General features: G+C 44.8%; 1 protein-coding gene across 1 annotated transcript in view; it reads left to right on the top strand.

The window, feature by feature from the left end:
- Neb (nebulin) overlaps positions 1–25,135 on the top strand; it is a 182,217-nt gene that overhangs the window by 114,642 nt on the left and 42,440 nt on the right. The window contains exons 86-120 of the mRNA XM_041631527.1: positions 157–360; positions 715–819; positions 1,631–1,735; positions 1,837–2,148; positions 2,979–3,083; positions 3,632–3,730; positions 4,095–4,196; positions 4,326–4,433; positions 5,099–5,410; positions 6,443–6,547; positions 6,660–6,764; positions 7,078–7,182; positions 7,763–7,870; positions 7,975–8,088; positions 8,509–8,706; positions 9,054–9,158; positions 9,845–9,949; positions 10,047–10,151; positions 10,386–10,493; positions 12,090–12,203; positions 12,710–12,907; positions 13,233–13,337; positions 13,919–14,023; positions 15,154–15,261; positions 15,763–15,867; positions 17,166–17,273; positions 17,852–17,956; positions 18,086–18,190; positions 19,334–19,432; positions 19,829–19,939; positions 20,693–20,797; positions 21,386–21,490; positions 21,890–21,994; positions 24,023–24,127; positions 24,271–24,375. Of these exons, the coding sequence (XP_041487461.1) occupies positions 157–360; positions 715–819; positions 1,631–1,735; positions 1,837–2,148; positions 2,979–3,083; positions 3,632–3,730; positions 4,095–4,196; positions 4,326–4,433; positions 5,099–5,410; positions 6,443–6,547; positions 6,660–6,764; positions 7,078–7,182; positions 7,763–7,870; positions 7,975–8,088; positions 8,509–8,706; positions 9,054–9,158; positions 9,845–9,949; positions 10,047–10,151; positions 10,386–10,493; positions 12,090–12,203; positions 12,710–12,907; positions 13,233–13,337; positions 13,919–14,023; positions 15,154–15,261; positions 15,763–15,867; positions 17,166–17,273; positions 17,852–17,956; positions 18,086–18,190; positions 19,334–19,432; positions 19,829–19,939; positions 20,693–20,797; positions 21,386–21,490; positions 21,890–21,994; positions 24,023–24,127; positions 24,271–24,375 (4,398 nt within the window). The remainder of the gene's footprint in view (positions 1–156; positions 361–714; positions 820–1,630; positions 1,736–1,836; positions 2,149–2,978; positions 3,084–3,631; positions 3,731–4,094; positions 4,197–4,325; positions 4,434–5,098; positions 5,411–6,442; positions 6,548–6,659; positions 6,765–7,077; positions 7,183–7,762; positions 7,871–7,974; positions 8,089–8,508; positions 8,707–9,053; positions 9,159–9,844; positions 9,950–10,046; positions 10,152–10,385; positions 10,494–12,089; positions 12,204–12,709; positions 12,908–13,232; positions 13,338–13,918; positions 14,024–15,153; positions 15,262–15,762; positions 15,868–17,165; positions 17,274–17,851; positions 17,957–18,085; positions 18,191–19,333; positions 19,433–19,828; positions 19,940–20,692; positions 20,798–21,385; positions 21,491–21,889; positions 21,995–24,022; positions 24,128–24,270; positions 24,376–25,135) is intronic.

The raw sequence follows: 25,135 nt of genomic DNA, 5'->3' as shown, positions 1-25,135 counted from the left end.
GGCCCCCGGCACAACTGAAACCAAACACAGCTGTGTAGGTGGACAATTATTACTTCTGAAAAGGAAAACCGGACATAAAGAAAATGGCTCCCTGTTTCATTGCCACCATCAGAAAGAGACAATATAGCATCTAATTAACTGGGTCTTCTCCCCCAGGCCATCTACAAGGCTGACTTGGAATGGCTGCGCGGCATTGGCTGGATGCCAGAAGGGTCTCCTGAAGTACTGAGAGTCAAAAATGCCCAGGAGATCCTGTGTGACAGCGTCTACCGGACCCCCGTGGTGAAGCTCAAGTATACAAGCATTGTGGATACACCGGAAGTCGTCCTTGCTAAGTCAAACGCTGAGAATATCAGTATTGTGAGTCGCTGTTGTTCCCTATGCATTAAAACTAAATCCTATCTACATATGACAATCAAACAAAAATATGAAATGATAAATATGTTGGCCACCTATTTTTAGGATAAATATTGATAAATGTAAGCAGCATGAATAATAGCATTGTTTTGGCTTGGGTTATTTTTAAAACCTAAAATATTAATGATGAATACAAATATAATATTCTTACCAAATTTGAGTAACTTACAGGTAAAAATTATAAAAACTTTTACCTTAATGTCTGGGTCAGACCAAAAAAAAAAAAAGTACTAAGTTGTTCACTGAAACTAGCAAAAAACTATAGTGATTTTTGTTTTGTTTTGGTTCTTTCCATAGCCAAAATACAGAGAAGTTTGGGACAAAGATAAAACTTCAATCCATATAATGCCAGACACACCTGAAATTAACCTCGCTCGAGCAAACGCTCTTAATGTGAGCAATGTAAGTATCGCACTCGGCCACTCGGCTGGCACATTCCCATGACCAGGGAAAATCGGGGTAGCCGAGGGGGAGAGTACTCTTGGCTGCCAGCACTTGGCCCACAGTGAGGAGCGGAGCAGAGCAGAGCCCTGGCCCCAAGGCCAAGTGACCAAGCCTGTTACTAGTGAGCCAGTAGCCACAGGGCCAAGGGTGAGGGAAATAAGAACAAGGAAGAGGAAAGAATAAAGAAATGCACGGGCTAGAAAAAGGACGTAAGGGCAGACTCCAACTCAATTCACCTAAAATTGTGATGATTCTGAACTGTCCTTGGCTGTGACCTTTTATGATAGTTCCATCTGACTTTAAAATAGAAAATAAGGACCTTGGAGGGGAGTGATAAATTACTACTTTATCTCTCGTTTTTAACAACAAAAAAAAAGATAGCTGTCCCATCCAACTGTCCTTTATCAGGAGATCTGATGTGCTTAAACAATATGCACTATTGTTTCTAGAAGAGAGAAAAGGCCATATTGGAAAGGAAAAAGCTCAAAAATGTAAAACATCTGTCGTGGTCACACTAGCAAAGCTGAGCTAAGGAGACTTGGTAGCCGCCTGTTAGCATCTAGCTTGTCCCCGTGCTATCTACACCGACCCTGAGAAAGGGAGGTTGACACAGGCCTCGGACAACCAGGGGGAGGCTATGAGGCAAGGGAACAAGAAAGAAGCCCTGTCAGCTCCAGGTCTTTGACTCTAGATACTACTACATGTTCCAGAACAATGATGTAGAGAAAACATTTTTTTTTTAACCTCTCATACCTTTTGTCCTCTTCAGAAACTCTACCGTGAGGGGTGGGATGAGGTCAAGATGAGCTGTGATGTCCGGCTGGATGCCATCCCTATCCAGTCTGCCAAGGCCTCCAGGGAGATTGCCAGTGATGTAAGTGGCCCTTCCATGCCTTCCGGGTTCTTTCCCAACAAATTCTCTGTGTGTGTCCGAGGACCCACTGTGACCCATCTGCTCTGCTGTTTTCTCTGCAGTATAAATACAAGCTGGACCACGAGAAGCAGAAGGGACACTATGTGGGCACCCTCACTGCCAGGGATGACAACAAGATCCGGTGGGCCCTCATAGCTGGCAAGATTCAGAATGAGCGAGAGTACAGGCTGCAGTGGGCCAAGTGGAAGACCAAGTTCCAGAGCCCCGTGGACATGCTTTCCATCCTGCATTCTAAAAAATGCCAGACCCTGGTCAGCGACATTGATTACCGCAATTACCTGCACGAGTGGACATGCATGCCTGACCAGAACGATGTGATTCAGGCCAAGAAAGCCTACGAGCTGCAGAGCGATGTGAGTGGGCCGTACTGTATCATTCTGCTTTAACTCCCATACAGATCATGGCATAACATACCTTTGTCACAATTGCATGTCTTTACATGGTCCCGTGTTTGATAGTAATTAGGCCTCTCAGTGTGGTATCAGAATTAGCAATGCCAGGAAACCTATAAATTTCATATAAAAAAATAAATGGCAGTGTAAATGAATTTTGATGGAAGGTCCCAAAAAACTACTTTGGCAAATCAGGTCCATGGTAGCACACATCTCTAATCCCAGCACTTAGGAGTCAGAGGCAAGAGGGTTTTGCTGCCAATTCAAGGCCAACCTGGTCTAGTGCAAGAGCTACAAAGTCAGATCCTGCTGGAGGGGGAGGAAGGAGATGACAGTGGATGACTGTGGAAAACTATTGTCTGCAGCAGTCAAGGTTTGTACAAATGAGCTGTTGGTGGTTCATACTCAGATCTAGGCACCTATACACTTTTCCAACTGACGCAATTGTTGAGAGAGCTCGAGAAAGCTGTCAAAGTTTCAATTCGGGAAACTTTTTGGCAAATCTAAAACTTCCTGTTTCTCTTAAATTCTGAATGTGCAGCTCAATACAGGTGCTGCCACTTGGCAACTGTACCCTGCAGCTGAATTGAGGGTAGTTCATATTCAGTAGAAAAAAAAAATATCCTCTAGCTGTAGCTACCTGACCCGGCTGCTTTTACTACTCTACCTGCCTGGCTACCTGAGTACTTCTCTCGTGGCTTTTACAATATTTACATTGTTGTATTTCCTCATCAGACCAATAGGCTCCAATAATTAGACTTGTTAAATTAACTCTGCCCTTCTTTTCACAGGCTGTTTATAAGGCCGACTTGGAATGGTTACGTGGAATTGGGTGGATGCCAAATGATTCTGTCTCTGTCAACCACGCCAAACATGCTGCAGACATTTTCAGTGAGGTACTCCAAGATTTTGCCCAGCCATTCTACACATTTCCTTAGAACATGAGCAAGAGACACGAGCCAATATGTATAATCACCTTAGCTCAGCCTTTTAACCGTTTTCCATTGCTGAGATTTAAGCCAGACTTTGTCCACAATGTACTATTGCTATCACATTAGGGACCACATCCCTGACAGCATCTAACACATTCACCCAGGTGTGAGATAGCACAAATGGGAAATTTCTGTTGTCAACAATTGCAGTGTACAATTGTTGGGAGAAGTTATTCCAGTTGGAAAAATGGAATATCATGATACAAGTAATGATGAGACCTTGGGAGGTGAGCATTTTGCTGCTTTAAAGTCTGTGAGGCCCTGAATTCAAACCTCAATATCGAAAGGTCATAGGTAGTATACTAAGGCAGCATGGGTGTTTACAAAATATAGTGCTATATTTCCAAGAAAATACCATTCACTGAAGGCACTGTATCCCCCTCACAGAGAAGGACCCTTAATTTAGTGTCTCTCAGCTCACACATCCAAACATATTTTTCTTTTTCTCCCAGAAAAAATACCGCACCAAAATAGAAAGTCTCAACTTTACTCCCGTGGATGACAGAGTGGATTATGTGACAGCAAAACAGAGCACTGAGATCCGAGATGACGTGAGTTTGCACTGCCGTGAAAGCATACAGCCCTGCGGAGGCTGTTGCCATGACTCCCTGCCTCTTGCAATTATTGAGCTATATTCCCATCGACCAAATTATCGATGCTAGCAATGTTTGGACAACAGAGAGATTTCTTTTTGTTTGTTTTTTGTTTTTATTGAGTTGGATATTTTTCTCCACTCCCCTCCCTTCCTCCCCTCTTCCCCTCTCCCATGATTTCCACACTCCCCACTTTACTCAGGAGATCTTGTCTTTTTCTACTTTCCATGTAGATTAGATCCATGCCTGTCTCTCTTTAGGGTCCAACAACAGAGAGATTTCTTAACATCAAGTAACTTACCCTAATGCCTCTCACTTTCAGATTAAATACCGGAAAGACTGGAATGCCATCAAATCAAAGTATACCCTTACAGAAACGCCGCTGCTGCACACTGCCCAAGAGGCTGCCCGCATCCTGGACCAGGTAGGGGATTTTTGCAGTGGCCTAGTGCTTGGCGATAGGAAAACCATAACAGGTCTGTAGGAGATTTACATACCTGACGTCATCCTCTGATGCCTCATTTAGCCCCTCTGGTGGCTCTTTGTCTTTTAGCACCTCTACAAGGAAGGCTGGGAGAAACAGAAAGCCACGGGCTACATTCTGCCACCAGATGCTGTACCGTTTGTCCATGCCCATCATTCCGGCGATGTTCAGAGTGAGGTAATTTATCCCAACATGCCTGGACCCTGCAGAAACTGGACCTTGCCAGAAAGGGACACAGATTGTAAAACATGAATGTCAGCTTAAGGATGCCCCATCTCAGCTGTAGACCTGGCTGTGCTTTTTGAGGGCTGAAATACTCCCTCCCTTTTGGGTCTTTTTACTTTGGCTTTGGGCTTGGTTTTGGTTTGTTTGTTTTTCCTTGTATCTTCTGCTCTCTATCAAATCTGCAGGCTCCCAAATAAAGAAATTGCCACAATTAAAGAACAAACAAGCTTATGAGGTTTTTCTCTATTTAAAATGGCTGCCTCGGCCAGGTGTTTATGCACAAGCCTATAATCACAGAACTTAAGAGGTAGAGGCAGGAGGATCAGGAGTTCAAGGAGAACTTCAGCTCTACTTTATGGAGGCCAGCCTCCACTTGGCGAGCGAAGAAACTGGCTTAAAACAACAACAATAGCAAGCCTAAACTAACTACTTCTTCATCTCGGTGTATCTCAGTGGCATTTATCTCTATTTCAGTGTGGCTTTTGTCATCTCAGAATAGAAGTGTCCGCCAGGAAGCTAGGGAGTGAAACAGCTGGCCGTTCCTCTTCTTCATCAACCCTACTTTGTGCCACGTGTTTATCACGGCTGACGGGTTCCATTATTCTGCCTCTCCCCAGCTGAAATACAAGGCGGAACACGTGAAGCAGAAAGGTCACTATGTTGGTGTTCCCACAATGAGAGACGATCCCAAGCTGGTTTGGTTTGAGCACGCGGGCCAGATTCAGAACGACAGGCTCTACAAGGAGGACTACCATAAGACGAAGGCCAAAATCAATATACCTGCCGACATGGTGTCAGTGGTGGCTGCCAAGGAGGGGCAGAACCTTGTCAGTGACATTGATTACCGCCACTACCTGCGCCAATGGACGTGCCATCCTGACCAAAATGATGTTATTCAAGCAAAAATCGCCTACGACCTTCAGAGTGACGTAAGTGGCTGGCGTTTCTTGTTATCTCTACTACACCATACACTATGAGAATAATAAGCAGCATTCCATCTTTGACACTTTGAGCCATGAGCATTGAGTTTGTCCCTAGAAAGGAATAATGCTGGAGACTGAGCTGAGATTTTTAGCAATCTTGATCGAAGATGAAGACTGAGGAAAGCCAACCTACTACCCTGGATGTCTTACTCCTCAAGAGACTTAAGTAGCTGTTTATAAGGGAGTCAAAGTTGAGAGGGGGGGGATAGAGAGGGGGGATAGAGAGCGAGGGGGGGATAAATGGGGGGGGGAGAGAGAACGAGAGACAGAGCTGTAAGCTGAGCCCAGTATCCCTCAGGAGGGTAATAAGACACACCACCTCACCCTGAAGCCTGAAGTGAGCACTCTCCGCACCCCCAGCCCCAGCCTTTTCTGGCGGAGGACCAGAACGTGCACTTGGAGTCCCATCTCAGACGCAGAGGAGTAACTAACTCCACATAGCTCTTTTCATCATTACCGGGTGGAAGAGACTGCCTCATTGTTTGCTCCAAAGTGACTGGTGGCCAGCTTTCCTCCAGTCAGCCAATCCAGGAGCTAGGGTTGGAAAGAAGGTGGTGATGGGAACAGGCAGCCTTGTCCAGACTAGAGGAGATGCCTCCCCATTCCCCAGACCTTCATGAGCATGTCCATGTACACTCTCCTTCATGTAGTGCGGGGAGCTAGCGTGAGATACCCTGCCCATCTACGACTGCAGCCTCTTTGGTAAACCTTTCCTCACGGCCACAACTTATTCCGAACTCCAGTCGCCCTCCAGTGACCTCGCTCTCACAGCACTTCACCTTGTGCTGAGTCCTTAAGGCACTGAACTCAGGGCCTTGTGCAGTCACAGGCTCAAGAACTAATACGAGGCAAAGCCATGGCTGAATGAATGAGACAACAGCCACTAAAGAGAAATCCATCACAATGTTCTGAAAGATTGTCTGGAATCCTCTGCGGTTATCCTACGGATCACCTACGGCCCCTTCTCTCTCTCCTCAGAATGTCTACAAATCTGACCTGGAATGGCTCCGAGGTATTGGCTGGATTCCTCTGGATTCTGTGGACCATGTGAGGGTTACACGGAACCAGGAAATGGTGAATCAGGTATGCAGAGCTGTTGGCTTTTTAACCTAATGCCTACTTTCCTCACCTGCCACACAGGGATGGGGGTGCCCTGTGGGTACAGAGCTATCTTAATTGTCTCTATTCATTTCAGATAAAATATAAGAAAGAGGCTCTTGACAACTATCCCAACTTTACCAGTGTAGTGGACCCTCCAGAGATTGTTTTAGCCAAGATTAACTCAGTCAATCAAAGTGATGTAAGTTCATATTGTTTATGTTGAAGTGCTTGAACCAAGAAGCTAAGTGAATTACTAATTCTAGATAATTGACAACTTAAAATTGAGAGAGGGATAAATTGCAAGACGATCTTTGACAATGGTATATATTGCATCCACTTTTACATATCTGTGTTCTTGACCAGAATATTCAATTAGCTAAAATGAACTGTAAGTCAACCAATTGGTTAGCTTTTCTATGTAAATGTAGATTATTATGTCTTCAAGGTATGTCTTAGGAAATTTTAAATGTGAGTTTAGGCTAACCAAAAGGTTTTATTTTTCCTCTTTTTAGGTGAAATATAAGGAAACATTTAATAAGGCAAAGGGCAAGTACATATTTTCTCCAGACACACCACACATCACCCACTCCAAAGACATGGGGAAACTCTACAGCACTGTGAGTCCTATTTTATATAATGACTTGTTTCCTAATTACGGTCTTGTCAATTTTCGTATTCTTAACTGGTTTGTAAACTGATGAACTTGGAGGGTGGCCAGTTGTCTTCATTGCTTCTACTAATGCAAATAAATAGGTAATGGTGTAGCAAGTGTTATTAGGTCTCTGAGGACAGCACAAAGGATGGAACAGGTACCAAAAAGAAAGAAAAATGGAGGAGAACACATCCCTCCTCAACAACCCTACACGTATAATCCCAGTCAGCAAATGGAAGGCCTATACTTCCTAATTTAATCCAGCTAATTTAAAGAAGTGTATGTGTATGTGGTGTGTGTGTGTGTGTACCAATATGGAACAATGTTTGGTGAGTCTTTTCCTTATATGCAAATCTGTCATTTTTTTCAAGAAGTGTAAATGTAATCAACTGTTATAAAATGTTTCCATTTGTAGATTTAATGAAATAACTTCCTGGTTTTAGGTTAGGCACTTTAATGATGATAATCATTCTTTCCTTGAACATAAATGATGGTTTGGGTATAAGTAAATGTGATTCTATTAACATAATGGTTTTTTGTTCCAGATACTATACAAAGGAGCATGGGAGGGAACCAAGGCCTACGGCTACACCCTGGATGAGAAGTACATTCCCATCGTTGGAGCCAAGCATGCCGACCTGGTGAACAGTGAGGTCAGTTTGACTGTTTCCTCTCCTAGGATCCAGAGTCTTTATTGAGGAGCAAGAAGTTGGATAGAAAACTCCAGCGATTCTCAATGTTGAACCCATTTTTTCAGCTGAAATACAAGGAAACCTATGAGAAGCAGAAGGGTCACTACCTGGCTGGAAAAGAAATAAGCGAATTCCCCGGAGTGGTCCACTGCCTGGATTTCCAGCAGATGCGGAGTGCGGTGAGTCAGGGCTTACTTCCCTGAGAGATGTGTACAGCTTCCGTGTGTTCTTGTGTCCACGCATTTATCACCTTCCCCGTGACTCAAGATTAGCTGGGGGAGAGAGAGTAGTCGGGGGGATGGATCATCTTTCAGATTTTATCACCCTAACTGTCTGTACATATTGCCCCCCCGCCCTTTTTTTTGTAACCAAGCCTACAATAAGGGCTTTGAACTGGGAAAAAAAAAAAAAAAGGAAAACAAGTTTCCTAATGACATTGTATTACAGAGGGTTAGAAAGAACACTTTTTAAATTTTTAATGTTATTTTATGTATTATTCTCTATGTACTGATCTACATTAGAAATGGGACTAAAGCAATTGGCCTGAGTATTTTAGGTTTTCATCCCTTAATAATTTCTGTCTCTAAAACCATCTCTAGTTGAACTACAGGAGAGATTATGAGGACACAAAAGCAAACGTGCATATTCCCAATGACATGATGAATCACGTGCTGGCAAAAAGGTGCCAGCACATCCTCAGCGACCTGGAGTACCGACACTACTTCCACCAGTGGACGTCACTTCCGGAGGAGCCCAACGTTGTCCGCGCCCGAAACGCCCAGGAGATTTTGAGTGATGTACGATGCCCTTTTCTGCACATTGCCTTAGCCTGCAGACTTCACCTATTCCTGCTTAACCTCCCATGGTGCCACTTCCCCTGCTCACAGACCCAGAGACTTCCAACACTAAGTGGCATGACTATCTACTCTTTGTGGGAGGGTCCCCTTTGAGCCGTAGGGTGCCCGTGCTGAATATTTAATCAGTTCAGCACTAGACTCAGATTAGGCAGTTCCCCTCTGAGACATCTTTCAGCCAGGAAGTCGCTTTCAGCTGGTTGAAGGTCAAGGAGCAGCAAGAAGCCATCAAAGGGACCAACTGTAAATTCTGAATACCTGCCACCTTTCGTCTTTCTTCTTTGTTGCAGAATGTATATAAAGATGACTTGAACTGGCTGAAAGGCATTGGCTGCTATGTTTGGGACACACCCCAGATCCTCCATGCCAAGAAGGCATATGACCTCCAGAGTCAGGTGAGCCGATCTCCCTATAAGGACCAACTGTCCAGATGTCACCATAGTCCATGGTAGCATCCGTGGGCTGCTGGCCAGGCTGTCCCTAAGCTCTGATGAGAGGTTGCTGTAAAGGTGCATGATCTAAGGTAACTGTCCCCAATCAGACCTCTTGTGGTGACCTTCTCTGGTATGACTCTATCCTATAGCTGAAGGTCATGTGCATTTGTGACAGGAAGTTACAGAGGAGAGGGTTGTGGGATGGTGAACTGTTTATAGGCATCTCCGTCTTGGCCAGGTTAACTTGCAGAATATAGGAAGTAAAGTGTGCTTTGACAACAGGTATCTGTGTTTTGGGGGAAATCATTATCTGGGGCATGTCGCAGCATGTGTCACAGATGAGCTGTGATTGGGCAGGTCTGATGGCTATTGGCTCTGTGGGCTGCTACTGTGAGGGCTGGAAGGCGGCATGGAGAAGGTAACAGAATGAAGAAAGACACCTCACAGCGATCCAGACCTCTGTCTTGGCCAAGGACAGCTGCTGCTTGTTTTGGCTGCAGCACAAAGTCTGTGGACGGCAGAGTGGTGGCAGCCTGCTTCTTAAATTAAAGCAGAAACCCAGCAGTCAAGGCAGAGATGGCTAAGATGCTAGAAGCAGCCAACTTTGCTTGTTTGCCATCTTGGACGACTTTTGTTTTCCTTCACAGCTACAATACACAGCAGCAAGCAAAGACAATCTGCAGAACTATAACCTGGTCACAGATACGCCGGTTTACGTGACTGCTCTTCAGAGTGGCATCAATGCCAGCGAGGTATGATGTCCTTGTCCTCTCTGTAGGGTAAGCCCTTTCTTGTCTTCAGAGGTCTTCCACCAGCAGAGGTGCGGAAGTCATTCCTTTCTGTCTGCAGGTGAAATATAAGGAAAATTATCATCAGATTAAAGACAAGTATACCACGGTGCTAGAGACTGCCGATTACGACAGAACCAAGAACCTGAAAAGTCTTTACAGCAGTGTGAGTCATCCTTTCCCCTTCAGAAGACAGGTTTTTTAAAAATAGGGATAAAACCTTTCCATAAAGGTTTGTCCAGTTTTTCCTGAACCATCAACTTCCCATTTTCCCAATATATCCTCACTATACAGCTAAACTTCACACTGAAAGAATGCCCCGGGGTTGGAAAATATGTGGGGGCTAACCAGAGCGCGGTGCCTGTATTCACAAGGTTTTTTTTTTTTTTAACCCTTCTAGAACATATACAAGGAGGCCTGGGATAAGGTGAAAGCCACCAGCTATAAGCTGCCAACCAGCACCTTGTCCCTGACTCATGCCAAGGACCAGAAGCACCTGGCCAGTCACGTAAGTCAAGTACAAAGCATCACAGCCTCCCCTCACCCTTTCCTCTCCGCCCCCCCCCCCCACCATACCAAGAAGTCCCCAGGCTGTTCTGATGTTGCCCAGAAGCACCCCCAACACCCCAAGGGTGTCTGGCAAACACTTCTAATAGCTTGACATCAAAGTCCCTGCTCACTGCCTCCTCTCGGGGCGCTGTAGTCCCTGGAGAGTCATACTTACCAGTCGGGAGGACACGGGTGCAGTCGTTCAGGCTCCCTGTGTGCAGATAGCATGGCTGGGTAGCCTCTGCTTCAGCCAGCAGTGGAGAAAGCTAACACCACAAACCACCATAAGAATGGAGCGTTTCCAGCCAGGCCTGGTGTCTCACTACAAGTCCAGCATGGAGGAGACTATGGCAAAGAAGATTGCAGTGGGTTCAAGGCCAGTCTCGCCTGCAGTAATGGGTTTCAGTCTCACCCAGACTAGAGTAAGATCCTGGCTCAGAAAACAAAACCAAAAATAGGGTATTTTGCTAGAATTAAGGCGAGAACTGGTCCAAAGCTAAGCTGGGGAGTGTGGTAGCTGTAGCTGGTATTCACACCGTTACAGAGAAGCCGATGTGGCCGAGGAGCATGCCCCTTGTTGGGATTGGTGAATACATTTTACAGAGCCCCGGGGAGGCGCCTCTTCTTCTGTTGCAGATGCTGAGCAGAATATTGTTGGAATGCGAGGGGTGGGGGGAATTAAGGATCCCGACATCGGTTGGAAAGGAGTTCCTGTGAAGGCTGACTTTTCACAGCTGAGGGTAGATCAGCTCAGAGACGCTGGAATATTGTGTCCTGGTATTTGTTTGAGATTTGGGCGGAAATTCTGTTTGGCTTCTAATTGATGAAGCAGCCCCCCCACTGCCTCTGAGAGTGGCTCTCTGAGTCCTGAGAGCCTGTGTGTTGCTCCCGTGCCCCGGAGGCTGCCTCTTACCTCTGCCTTGTCCTAGCTTGTTATGTTGTAGAGTATTGATTGACAGGTGGTACAAACTAAACACCAAAGGCTGACTGAGCTACCTTTGCAAACACTTGGAGACACGGAAATTCAAGAATTATCACTCTCAACCATAGGCCATTGCATGTCTCAACACCAAAGGTTCCAAGCCAGGGCTGAACTTTTCACGTGGGAGAGCAAGAAAGAGAAGAGACGATTTAACAGTCTGCTGACCACAAGCTGGGGGACGTGGCTCAGTGGCAGGCTGTTTGCCTTGAACGTTCAAGGCCCTGGGTTTTGATCCTCATCGTTACAAACATTTTAACCCCCTAAGGTGTAATCCTAGAAGTAAGGTGTGTAGTAGCAGTGGTATTTGATGTGGGCACTTGAAAACAATACAGTTTTATAGGCTGGTCCAGGATAAAAGTACTTCCAGACGCAGCCTGGTTGCAGCCTCACGACGGCCCTGTGCCGGCTCTAGTGTCTGTGTATGGGTCCAAACGTGAGCACTGAGAAGTACTCCAGCCCCAACCCGCAGCATGTTATCATAATCCTGGAGGCAGGACCTTTGTCTCGCGCTTTTTTTTTAAACAGTAAGTCTTTACTCTTCATGTTTTAGCTTTTTCTTCTTGTCCTCTATAGATCAAATACCGAGAAGAATATGAAAAATTCAAAGCTCTTTACACATTGCCAAAAAGCGTTGACGACGACCCAAACACTGCGCGGTGTCTCCGGGTGGGCAAGCTCAACATCGATGTGAGTACCGGCAAAGGTTTGAGTGGGCACAGAAGCTGAATCAAGTTGTCACGTGGTATCCGTTGTTCTACGAGGTTGTTCTATGAAGCCAGGCACGTGGCACTGGTTGTACATACAGAAAGAAGCTAAGTATTATCCCAGCCCACGCTTTAGCAAACGGTTCTGGAGGCTGAGAGATAAAATGGGTAAGAGATAAGAATACTTGCTGTTCTTAGAGAAGACCCAAGTTTGGTTCTCAGAACCCATGTCAGGCAACTCACAACTGCCTGGAACTCCAGCTCCAGGGGCCCCACATGCATGTGATATACACTCACTCATACACGCACACAGACATAAAAATAAAAATGGATCTTTAAAAAAAATAGCCTGGTTTTAATCTATACAAGATGCAAGAAGAGTCCAGCTTCCACCCCATCCCCCACTGCTTGCTATAAGCTGGAGAAGGCAGACGTTGTGTGACGATACAGCAGCTTTCTGGTAACTGGGATGCAACTTGACTTTCCCAGCGCCTGTACAGATCAGTGTATGAACAGAACAAGATGAAAATCCACACCGTGCCCGACATGGTGGAGATGGTGACGGCCAAGGATTCTCAGAAGAAAGTCAGCGAGGTGGACTACCGCCTGCGCCTCCATGAATGGATCTGCCACCCCGACCTACAAGTCAACAGTCACGTCAGGAAAGTGACTGACCAGATCAGCGACGTAAGCCCATGGCTTAGGAGGACCCCCATGGTCGCCCCACCATCCCCTCCCCACTTCCACCTGATGAAAAGCAGGCTCATCTAGATCTCCACATTGCCTTTGTCCCTCTTGCTTTCCTGTCCATGGGTCTGAGGGATTTGGGAGTGATCCCTGGAAGCCGGGCTGAGCAGAGATCCCTGTGGCTTCTCAGTCTCTGTCCAGGAACTTTTGCTTTTCATTCCTTCCCAGTGTCACCTGGGTCTAGTCTACACCTATTCTTTGCTCTTTAAGAAATGGCCAGATATGTGTTTCTTATCCTCTGCATCTACTGAAACCCCACTCCTAGATTGTGTACAAGGATGACCTCACCTGGCTGAAGGGCATTGGTTGCTACGTCTGGGACACTCCTGAAATTCTCCATGCAAAACATGCTTATGATTTACGCAACGACGTGAGTGTCTTCGGTTTCTTGGTCTAGGGCACACCTCTGCACAATCTAGAGGCAAGGAAACAATGCTTAAAACAAAGATAGTGCCATGGCGCCGTTGTAAATTAAGTATTATTGAGGGTGGCTAAGCTGGAGAAAGATGCTAAAAATATAATATTCGCTTCTCAGCATTTAGTATTTCTAGCAAACAACCTGACCCAGCTATGTCACGCTCCTCTGTGCAGAAGTGACTCCAAGCTCTCCTCTTCACCTTTTAAACTATTTTGAATATATTAATGACACATAATTTTTACTATATATCTGTTAGGGTAATAGATGGGATTTAGTCATAAGGTGCAGGGAAATTTGCCGCACAGTGTAATATAAGAGGATTTCAGCAAAAACTTTCCGAGGAGAGCAGCTGTCACACCTTCTAGATAACTAAAGCCCCCCTATGATTGTAAACACTGGAAGTGCGGGCATTCAAATTCAAATCCATCCTGTGCACATTGTCGATGGGTGTGAGTCTCAAGCCCTTTGTAAAATATTATGCTGCCTACTGCAATACATGTTCCAACATAGGCTTGCTTGCTTCTTCTTTGCAGATCAAGTATAAAGCTCACGTGCAGAAGACACGGAATGACTACAAGCTGGTGACCGACACGCCGGTCTACGTTCAGGCTGTCAAGAGTGGAAAACAGCTGAGTGATGTAAGCCCTCCCTGGGGAAGCGACTTTTTGGGTAGCAGTGAAGATGGGGCACGACTCAACCAAAGACTGGGGAACACCAGCCGCTTTCCTACCTGGGTACTAGACTTGGTGCCTTAGAAAGGGCCTGCACAGCCCCCTTTTCCCTAACATCCAGAGTGTCAGCAGTTTGCAGGGGTGACGTCGTGAGTGAGTTTGTGAAATGCTTTGTTGTTAGAGCACCCAGTGCTGCTTTTTATGCTATACTGTGTATTGTTAGAGGCATTTATGTCTGTCTCCCTGTCTAGACCTTCTGTTAATCAGAGCCAGCTGGTAGAATGGGAAGGGAGTGGGCTGCGATGTTCAGGGTGTGGGTTAGAGTCCTGCCTCTGCCACATAATCCAAGCCTGGGAAAAGCTTCTAACTCCTCCAAGGCTCGTGTGTAAAATGGATTGTGCACATATTCCCTGTCAAGCCTGAGGGCAAGCAGAGAGCCATCAAGCTATCCTTGGTCAATTAAATGCACAGGTAGCAAGTAAATAATCGCACCCGGAAAGAGAAGGTTCCTACCTACTATCTAGAACTCCTGGAGGGGAGATGGCCACCCCTTGACACCTGAGATGGGCTGTCCACCTTCCAGGGATATCTGCAGCTTTGGTTCTGACTCCATTGCATAAAAAGAGAGAGTTACACAGCAGAGGTCTCTGGGTTCATTCGTTCTTTTTCTCTCGTTATGACAGATCCCTCACAGAAACAATGGGAAGAACTATTTCATTTGTCTTTCAGGTTTAGAGAGTTCATTCCATGGTTTCTTGGTCCTGTGTCCTTGGATAGATACCATGGTGGTAGAAGCATGTGGGAAGGCCAGTTCTCTGCCTGTAGCAGACAGGAAGGAGAGAAAGGGGTGGGGAAGCAGGCCTGTGACAAGAATCTGCCCCCACTGACCAACTCCCTCCAGCTAACTTGCAAAATAGTGCCACCAGATCAGGTCCAAGCAGTGGCGGCAGGGACAGGGGTTCATATTTATAACACTAAGCAAAGGCCAGCTTCACCCTTTTCATAGTCGTTAAAGAGATCATGGATCTCCATTTGCTCTGTTTCTTTCTAACAATGTTCCCACAGTCTGATGACTGACCTTACCTCTCCTCACCCAGGCTGTCTACCACTATGACTATGTGCACAGCATCAGAGGCAAAGTGGCCCCAACCACCAAAACCGTGGATCTGGACCGGGCCCTCCATGCGTACAAGCTCCAGAGTGAGGTGGGTGTTGGGAAAGGGAGTATGGGCAGAAACCCCAGCCACATGGTCCCTAGAGGCATGCTGGCTTGTGTATGCATCCTCACTGACTGATCTTGGAAGGTATATAAATGCTGTTTTCCACTCAAAGAGTTGAACAAGAAACAGCGTTCCTTGCCTTCCTTCTTGACTAAGGGGATCCTCCTATCAAGCAATCAAACAAATTAAAAATGGGCGTGTTGTTGTCCAATATTTGCAAGTCAGAAAGAAGAGAGCTGGCATGTTGTCACTGTTCTTTAAAACCTCGAAATCACAAGGACAGAGTTAGGGCATTTGATTCTAAAGGGCTACTAACTGTAAGGGTTAAAGGCAGAAGTCACTGAATGTGAAGAACTCGGGCCCTACCCTTCGCTCCCTTTCCTGTGTCTCGCCAAAAATCTAACAAACTGCCTGTGATGTGTTTAATGTGTTTAAAATGTCTTCGATGCCAGAAGACATTTTACTTGCTCTTTTTCATTCGGGCAGAATTTGTACAAGAAAGGCCTGCGCTACCTGCCCACTGGATACAGGCTCCCAGGTGATACCCCTCACTTCAATCACGCCAAGGACATGCGCTACATGAGTAGCTACGTGAGTAATCTTCATTCTGTCGGGGCCTGAAATTTGAGTGTGCAGAGACTAATGTTAGCATCGGTTCTCATGCTCAAACGATACCCAGAAGGCTCAGCCTGATGGTGGGCAGGGCACGGGCAGACAGAATGTTCCTGGGGATGAGATGCACCCCATACCGTTTGGTAGTGCCTGCATACCACAGTGGGTTACAACAGGACAGCCTGGGCACCTCGACTCAGTGTTGAGCGCTGTCAAGATGCTTCTGTGTCAGCTGGCCTGGGACTGGAAACATCCCAAGCTCTCCCCCACATCATTTACTGGAAATACAAAGTTTACTTAGGAGACGTCACTGTGTGTCCTTTGGAAGAGACTACTTACTGAGCCACTGAGCCTGACACTTAACCTTGGTTTTTACGTCTGTGCTCGGTTCGTGGGCTAGCTGGAAGTCCACCGATACTTCCCTTTCCTGGATTTCCTGAGTGCCAGCATAGACCTGAGACATGTACTCCAGGGGCGACTCTTAGAAGAGTGTGGTAGTCTACAGGCTGTACCATAGCCAGCCATCGGCTAGAGACCAAGATTCAGCTCTCTGTCTCTCGTTGGTGCTCATCTTCAGAGTCCTGGGAATCAGCTGTGCCAATGACACAGTGCCGCCGTGGCCCAATAATACAGCTCCAAAGCAAACACGAACAAATTTAAGAGTCAAACCTGTTATTTTTAGAAATCAGTCTATAAGTCATTCATCAGTATTAAAAATGTCATCTGGGTCCTTTTTCCTTGGTCCTATTTCCTAATTTTCAAACCACTTTGAGACTAAAGTGATAGCTATTTCTTGGGTTTCCTTCACTTCGTACAAATAGATTTCACCCAGCTGGGAAATTTTTAACCTTTCTATAGACATGTGCTTATCATTCAACTAACAACTTTCAAGACTTAAGACAATACTTAAAATTGTGTCACTGAGGCCAGTGAGATAGTGCAAAGGGGAAAAACTTATGCCGTGCAAGTCTGACACCAGATTTGACCCCAAAGCCCGTGGTGGAAGGAGGGAACAGATTCCAGAAAGTTGACCTCTGACATCTACACGCATGTCACACACACGTACCTGTACCCATACACGCATGGCATGCACATACACACATAGTATTTATAACAAAATAATGTTTAATGGATGTCATTTAAATTATGGCTAGTTCTTACTCTTGGCGTTTAGAGAATAAATTTCAGATCAAGACACAATCTCTTTTCTAATTGAGAAATATAGTACAGTTCTCTGTGTAGCCATCACTGATCTCAGTCTGACTTTGCTTTCTCAGTTCAAATACAAAGAAGCCTATGAACACATCAAGGCATATGGGTACACACTTGGGCCCAAGGATGTCCCGTTCGTCCATGTCCGGAGAGTCAACAACGTTACTAGTGAGGTACTGTGAACACTTATTCTTGGAGAAAAATCCTGAATTGAAAATCATGACTTTTGGGGGACCTTGGGGAGAGGGTTGAAGGGGAGGGGGGAGGCAGGGAAAGAGCAGAGAAAAATGTAGAGGTCAATAAAAATAAAAATAAAATCATAACTTCATTTGAAATGCATTTAAGAATTTCTTGGGCTTCATCTGTAAGGAAGACAGTATGAGGACCCTATTCGATTGTTGTGTCCCTCATAATTCATCATAAAGACTTGGTTCCATAGACTATGATGATATTTGTGCAACATCTTTCATCAGATTATATTTTTGTCTGACTTACAGCCCTGATTGTCATTAGCTGTATTTGTACCTCTGTCCTACTAAGCAAACCATGTCATGGGATGTAGACCACTTTGCCCTCAGAATTCTTCGCCAAAACGAAATAAGCATTTTCTCTTATGCTAACCTTAAATCATTTTATAGTCTCAGAGTTTCCTCTCTTGGTTCTTTGTGTAAAGTATTCAGTTGTTTCTTAGTCAGTAAATGCCCCTGTGTTCCTGCCCCAAACACCTAGAATGCTTTCTCCTTCCCTGCAGAGACTGTATCGAGAATTGTATCATAAACTAAAAGACAAGATACACACAACTCCAGACACACCTGAGATCCGCCAAGTCAAGAAGACACAGGAAGCTGTCAGTGAGGTGAGAATGATGGGACAGAGAGGCCATCACCCGGGGAGAATGCTGGGGAGTGGACAGGCCATCACCCACCGAGAAACGCTGGCCGTTTGTTCTCTAATGTGAGTTTCTGTTCTTTTTGTTTTTCTTTAGTTGATCTACAAATCAGACTTCTTCAGGACGCGGGGCCACATGATCTCGCTGCCATACACACCTCAAGTGTTGCACTGTCGCTACGTGGGAGACATCACAAGTGACGTAAGAATCCTGTAGGCTCTTTCTAAAGGAGTCCCACCAGAAGTAGCCTTGCTTTTCACATTTAGGACACCCAGTGGTCTTTGAAAGGCCTTTTCCAGTGCTCACTTCTTACCTAAATGTACAATTTGGAAGTGAAATTGTTAGGGAAGTCCTACAGTTCCCCAGCCACGGGGAAAGTCAGGAGAAAACCAGTGGAGGAAGAGGGCTGCCACCACACTTGCTCATTCAAGTGACCACCACTCTACATCAGCGTAAGGTCTTCACCAGTTCCTACCGTTCAGTGCCCTGCATCCCAGGTCAGATTAGCTTTCTTTCCCCCTCCTGGTCCTGGTATCACTCCCTCACAGCATCTTCTTATTGCCATTAGGAAAAGAACTCCTTGGGGATCTCCTTTTCCTGGTGGATCAATCCCTTAAATCTGTGAATTTTTTTTCCCTTAATGTGATAACACAATATTAGTGCCCTCCCCTCAACTCAGGGTTAGAGATTCAACTATGGTCTGAATGCAAGCAGAGTCATATCAGAAGGTATACATGTTGAGTCAAGATGAAAACTGCAGTGTTCCCTTGTATTGGTGGAGGAGGGTACCTTTCATAGACCCCCCCCCCAAGGGATACATCAAACCATGGACAGTACCAAGCCATGACTATACGGTCATTAAATACATACTCTGGATAAAGTTGAACCTGTGAATTAGGCATAAGATATTAAGCTTAACAATATATATTATAGTAGAATAATCATAACAATATACTAAGATAAAAGAGATTTAAAATATAAAAACTGCTTTTTTTGTTTGGTTGGTTTTTTGAGACAGGGTTTCTCTGTAGCTGTAGAGCCTGTCCTGGAACTAGCTCTTGTAAACCAGGCTGGCCTCAAACTCACAGAGAACCGCCCGCCTCTGCCTCCCGAGTGCTGGGATTAAAGTTATGCACCACTACCACCCAGCTTAAAAAAATGCTTTTTCTGGAATATTTCATTTTCATATTTTTTCATTACAGTTAACACTGGAAAACTGAAACCACAGAAAGCAAACCTGTGATAGGGAGAGCTACTGTGCACTGATAAAGAAGTGTGGCTATCCTGTAGTTTTGTCGTGTATTTATATTGGCTCACAACCAGCTGTCTATGTCTGCCCCACAGATTAAATACAAAGAGGACTTGCAGATCTTGAAGGGACTCGGCTGTTTCCTGTATGACACTCCTGACATGGTCCGCTCCCGGCACCTAAGGAAACTCTGGGTGAGGTCACACCTTCATGGTATACAGCTTCCCCACACCTGTATCACGCATCCCATTGCTAGCTTCCAGTGTGGGGAGGGGAGGGCAGAACAAATCTCAGCCTACATCTACTTTTAAGGAGAAATTTGCCATCAACCCACTGAAGTAGGTAGTGATTTCCTTATGATGATCCACGCCTGTTAGAAAGGTAATGAACGTAGTTAAATGATAATTGCTTTTGTTGTTGCCTAGGAAGATGAAGGTGGGGGCCGAGAGATATAGGGTGGATATATCATTGAGACTCTTAGTATCCCAGGACACAGTCAAAGCCTGCTCAGTTTGCATATGCCAGTCATTTGTGCCATGCAGTCCCTTCCATAACTAACCAGTTTGTCTTTCTGGCTTTCCTCTCCTAAGTCAAATTACCTGTACACTGACAACGCCAGGAAGATGCGAGACAAGTACCAAGTGGTGCTCGACACCCCGGAGTACAGAAAAGTGCAGGAACTGAAGACCCATCTGAGTGAGGTAAGCGTCCATCATCTGTCTTGAGAGGCAAATGGACCAGCTGGACTGAGCTACTCAAAAGATTCTTGGTTCCTGTCTATGATCATCCCTTGACTGCAGAGTGACCCAATGTCTCTGTTAATCAGTTGGCCTTACATTGGCTCAATTTATTTGTTTTAATTTTCTCTTTTTGTAAAATAGACATTAATATTTGCCTTTCTACAACGAAGGCAAATGAGAGACTTTACATGACTTTATAATTTAGAAAGTCTTTATACTGAACAATTGTCTGCAAACTAAAGCTAATTCAAGTTTTTCTGTCTTGAGTATACGAAGAATATAGCAACAGTAATGTCAGCTATTGGAAGGCTTGATAATATCTGCTGTATTAATGTCATGGGGGCAAAGGGAAGAAGCTTCTAGAGGAAAATAATCATAAACCATCAGTTTAGAGCACTGGTTCTCAACTTGGGGGTCAAGAGAGACCCTTAAACAGGAGTCACCTAAGACCATCAGAAAACACAAATATTTACGTTACAGTTCAGAACAGTAGCAAAATTAGTTATGAAGTAGCGATGAAAATAATTTTGTGATAGGAAGTCACCACAACATGAGGAACTGAATTAAAGGGTCAAAGCAGTAGGGAGGTTGGGAACCACGGGTTTAGAAGGAAGAAACTTACTTAGCCTGCTGCAGTAGTAGGTTGCCTGCCTTCCCTACGAGTAAGCAGTTGTCAGGTCATCTAGGGACGATGATGGCTTTTTTTGCGTCTAGCTGGTGTACAGAGCTACGGGCAAGAAGCTGAAGTCCGTCTTCACTTCAGTCCCCGATACTCCTGACCTCCTAAGAGCCAAGCGAGGACAGAAGCTTCAGAGTCAGGTAATGCCTGCCATTTATGAATGTCGATTAGCCCGCCATGGGACAGTAATGTCGCTTGACCTTCGTGGGCTGGTAGCTGACACAGTTGATCGTCCTTGCTGCAGTCTTTGCCCACTAACATTGCAGTTTTCTTCAAGACTATGAGAACTCTGATGATTTTACAGGCAAAGGATACTATGTCTTCTTTGCAAAGGGTTGTCTAATTTTGTCCTCAGATGAGTGGGTACAGACTCTCAGGAGTAAAAAAACTGATTGTTTGATCACTTCAAGGATGTGTCTGTTATCTACAGACAAACTCTGTGTCACGCATGCAGGCAACGCTAGGGAGAAAGGATGCTGAAGGAGCTTTCAGAATCCGCCCAGTGTTCTCTTAGCATGCTTTATCACGTGGCTGTACACTGGACCACACCCAGCAGAAGAGCTGTTGGACAACCGGTTTGTGGGTGGGTGTTTTCAAGTGACACTTCCAGAGAAACAAACTCACAAACACATACAACAACAACCTCGAGCAACCAAACACACAAAGACTCAAAATTAAGAGGACAGGTAAAATTGTGTCTCTGACTCCTCCCCACTCTTGTTACCCAGTATCTCTATGTTGAGTTGGCCACTAAAGAGAGACCCCATCACCATGCTGGAAACCAGACCACAGCCTTGCAACATGCCAAAGACGTGAAGGACTTGGTCAGCGAGGTAAGATGGGGATTCTACACCAGCGTACCCGTTTGCTAAGAAATACTTCATCTACTATTTCTAATGAGAATTTTATCACTACAAAGTGGGCTCGGCATCCCCCAACCACAGAAGCTGTGCTCTACGAATGAGATAGGATGTGCCTTTTCCTTAGATCTGTGATTTGGGTGTAAATTGGGGAGGGTTAAATCACAAACTCTGCCAGGAGAGTGCTGGCAGTACAAGCCTGATAACCTGAGTTCATTGTCCAGAACCCACAGAAAATGAGAAGGAGAACCAACTCCACAGAGTTACCCTCAGACTTCCATGTGTATGCCCCAAACACACAGACATGCAAATACACCACAATAATTGTAGTAAGATTTGAACTTGTCTTTCTCTGCTATTTTTGTATCTTAGAACAAGTACAAGATTCAGTATGAAAAGATGAAGGACAAGTATACACCAGTTGCAGACACGCCAATCCTCATCAGAGCCAAGAGGGCCTACTGGAACGCCAGTGATGTGAGCATCCCTTCCTTCTTTCTCCTTCTGCGACAGGGAGAGCTGCGGTTATCCAGCAACACAAACTGTTCCATCACAGCCATAGCTGAAAGTCATTGCTCACAACGTGAATCAGGAAAGAACACATACTCGCACAGTACCAATCTAGCAAAGTAGCTAAGAACTGTGTTGAGATGCTACAAGCTATTAGTTATCTCTTAGACAACAATATGATCCCCTCCTTGTAACTTTTGGATAGCATCCTAGAGATACTTGGTAGCTAATTTACTTAGACATAAAATCATGGTCTTTGGATGCAGACAAACATAGATTCAATTTAGTTGCCTGCTCTTTAAGTCCATATAATTTATCTAATTTTTCTTGTGTGTGAAATAGAATGAGAAAATGAGAAACGTGATGATGCTGTAAGAATGTACAAGAAAATGAACAATGTCTATTACACTACTTTATCAATGCTTGGGAAATGCTCTCGTCTGTCTCTTAATTGACTAATACAGTGTGTGAGTGCCAGGATATGTGATCACAGCAGCTAGAATCAGAGGGTGGACTTTCATTGTCCCCATCACCTGTTCAGGGACATGTCTGCCTTTCACTAGTAACCAGTTTATCTGTTTTTGAAGACAGGGATTATTAGTCCACTTGATAGAGGTGCCCAGCTCCTCCTGGCTTTGTGACTCAGAACTCAACTGCAGGTTTACTATATCTATTGCCACAACCCTTCATGGGATGGACAACTTGAGACTTAGACCCAGCCAAGAGCCTCAGTCAGGACCACGTGTCCACAATATAGCTCTGGATTTCATGGCCACACAAAGGAATTAGTAGGAAAGAGACATTTCCAGTTAGCGCTTGGAATTCAAGATGAGAAAGCCATAGATTCTCCTCTGTCCTTCCGGACAGTTCCAGTCTTGTGACATCCCCTGTCTTTATCATTCAAGGTTACTGCTTAATTTTCCCCTTTTTGTTTTGTTTTCTTTTTTTTTGTTTGTTTTTTTGTTTTTGTTGTTTTGTTTTCTTGAGACAGACTTTTACATTGTAGCTGAAGGAGGCCTATCATTCACTGGGTAGCCGGAGTTGGCCTCAAACTTACTAACAGTCCCTCCCAAGTACTGGGAGCACACTGCTGGAGCCACTCTGACCAACATTGCCCACTGTTAATTCGTGTCAAATTTAATTTTCTTTGCACAGGGGTGGCCACACACTGAAATCAATCCCAGAGTCTGACTGTGCCCCAGGGCTTCCCCTCTGCCAGTTTTCAAATCCTTTATCTTTAAAAGAGCACCAATTCCAAGAACCTTGATCTTTAAAGTCACCCAGTGCAACAAGGATGGTAGCTGGTATTAATTTTTAATATATCAGCCATGGCTGACCCCACAAGTAATTTTCTAACATGGCCCGTGTAAAGAACAAAGCGTTTCAGAAAAGATGTCTTTCACTGCGTGCTTGGTTGGGAAGCAGGCTGCCTAGAGAAGCAGTCTTGCGTCGATGAGATGAATAGAGCGGCCATCCACAAAGACAGCAGTCATAACCAAATGAAATGTCAAGATTGCTTAGTGCAAAAGTCATTTTAACAGCAGGAGGTGGGAGTCAAATCTCTGCCCCATCCATGAACATTAGTATGTCTTAGCAAGGCTGTGGTCTTTGTTTCGTCTTTCCCCGAAATAAATTAACACTTACATGTATTTCTTTCTTATGTTAAGTAGTCTTAGATTTAAAGAAAAACAGCGAAATCATACAGAGAATTCTAACATGCCCCCCATAGTTTCCCATCACTAATGACTCTCAGGCCTTTGTCACCATCAGTGAACCATGATCCATGCATTATTACTTTATCAAGCCACGTCATTTTTTTTTTTGGATTATGAAGTTTTCCTTCATGTCTTTTTCTCTTCTAACATCTGGGATAACCTTTCAAACTTTTCCCTAAATCTATTCGTGAGGAAAATCTGAGAGTGGGAGCTTAGCAGAACTGAATTATTTAACATGGTAGTTGTTATTCATGATTGGTGTTGTATTCTCTCTTAACAGCTTCGCTACAAAGAGACATTTCAAAAGACGAAAGGGAAATATCACACCGTGAAGGATGCCCTGGACATTGTGTACCATCGCAAAGTCACAGATGACATCAGCAAAGTGTGTCCCCGGATAGGACTACCTCAGAGGGGCTCTGAAACCTACCACTGTTTTGGGTTTTTTTGTTTGTTTTTTCTTAGCGCAATCTCATTTTTCAAAAACTCCGGAGAGATTAACTCTGAGTCTTTACATTTTTACAACAGGTGAAATACAAGGAGAACTACATGAGCCAGCTGGGAATCTGGAGTTCCATCCCCGACCGCCCCGAACACTTCCACCACCGGGCAGTCACGGATGCCGTCAGCGATGTGAGTGCCACCTCCAGTTTTCCCGTAGGAATCCATGTTTCCATGGGAGCTGTGAAGCCGGGCTGCTGAAACACTTGTCTGGGTTACAATTACGTTTTTTTCATGGGTGGAGAGGAGGTGTCACATGCCACAGTACATGAGCTATGATGAATCACGTGACAGTCAGAACAACTCGTGGGAGTTGAGTCTGTCACTCTGCCATTAGAGTTCCAAAGATCAAACTTTGTGGCATGCACCTTTACCTGCTGAGCCATCTACCTGGCCCCGCTTCCATAGAGTTTAGATCTTGTATGTGGTTATTCAAGTCATAAAGTTCAATTACTAAGTGAGTAAACTAAGTGAGCTTGGGAGAGGAAAAATTGTGTTCGAATTTGTCACCTTCTGTTTTCCTCTATGAGTCAAAGCAATATAGTTCATGCCTATCTTGGATTCTTTGAAGAGACTGTGACAGAAAGCAACGTTCATTTAGAAAGAGGTTTCACCTCTCTGCATGGAAGTATAGCTGCCAAGCCAATGATATTCTCTGTGCAAAAGTATACTGGTTAAAGTTGATTTTGATTAATAGTAAAAATGAAAATTTCTAAATATTATCAAACAAATCATAAGAAAAAATTAGTAATTCTAGAAATGTATTTAAATAACACAGGCTATTTCACATCTTCATTATTTGACATACTTTGGGAATCAGAGGTTCTGACGTGTTCTCTTGGATGGCTCCTAAGAGATGAATTGTTACAACTCCTTGATATTCCTCTTGTCT

This window comes from Microtus oregoni, unplaced genomic scaffold (assembly GCF_018167655.1).
Source record: "Microtus oregoni isolate MIOR12 unplaced genomic scaffold, Mior012 000037F_ref0000500, whole genome shotgun sequence".
NCBI lineage: Eukaryota > Metazoa > Chordata > Mammalia > Rodentia > Cricetidae > Microtus > Microtus oregoni.
This window is presented reverse-complemented; position numbering and strand designations above follow the sequence as displayed.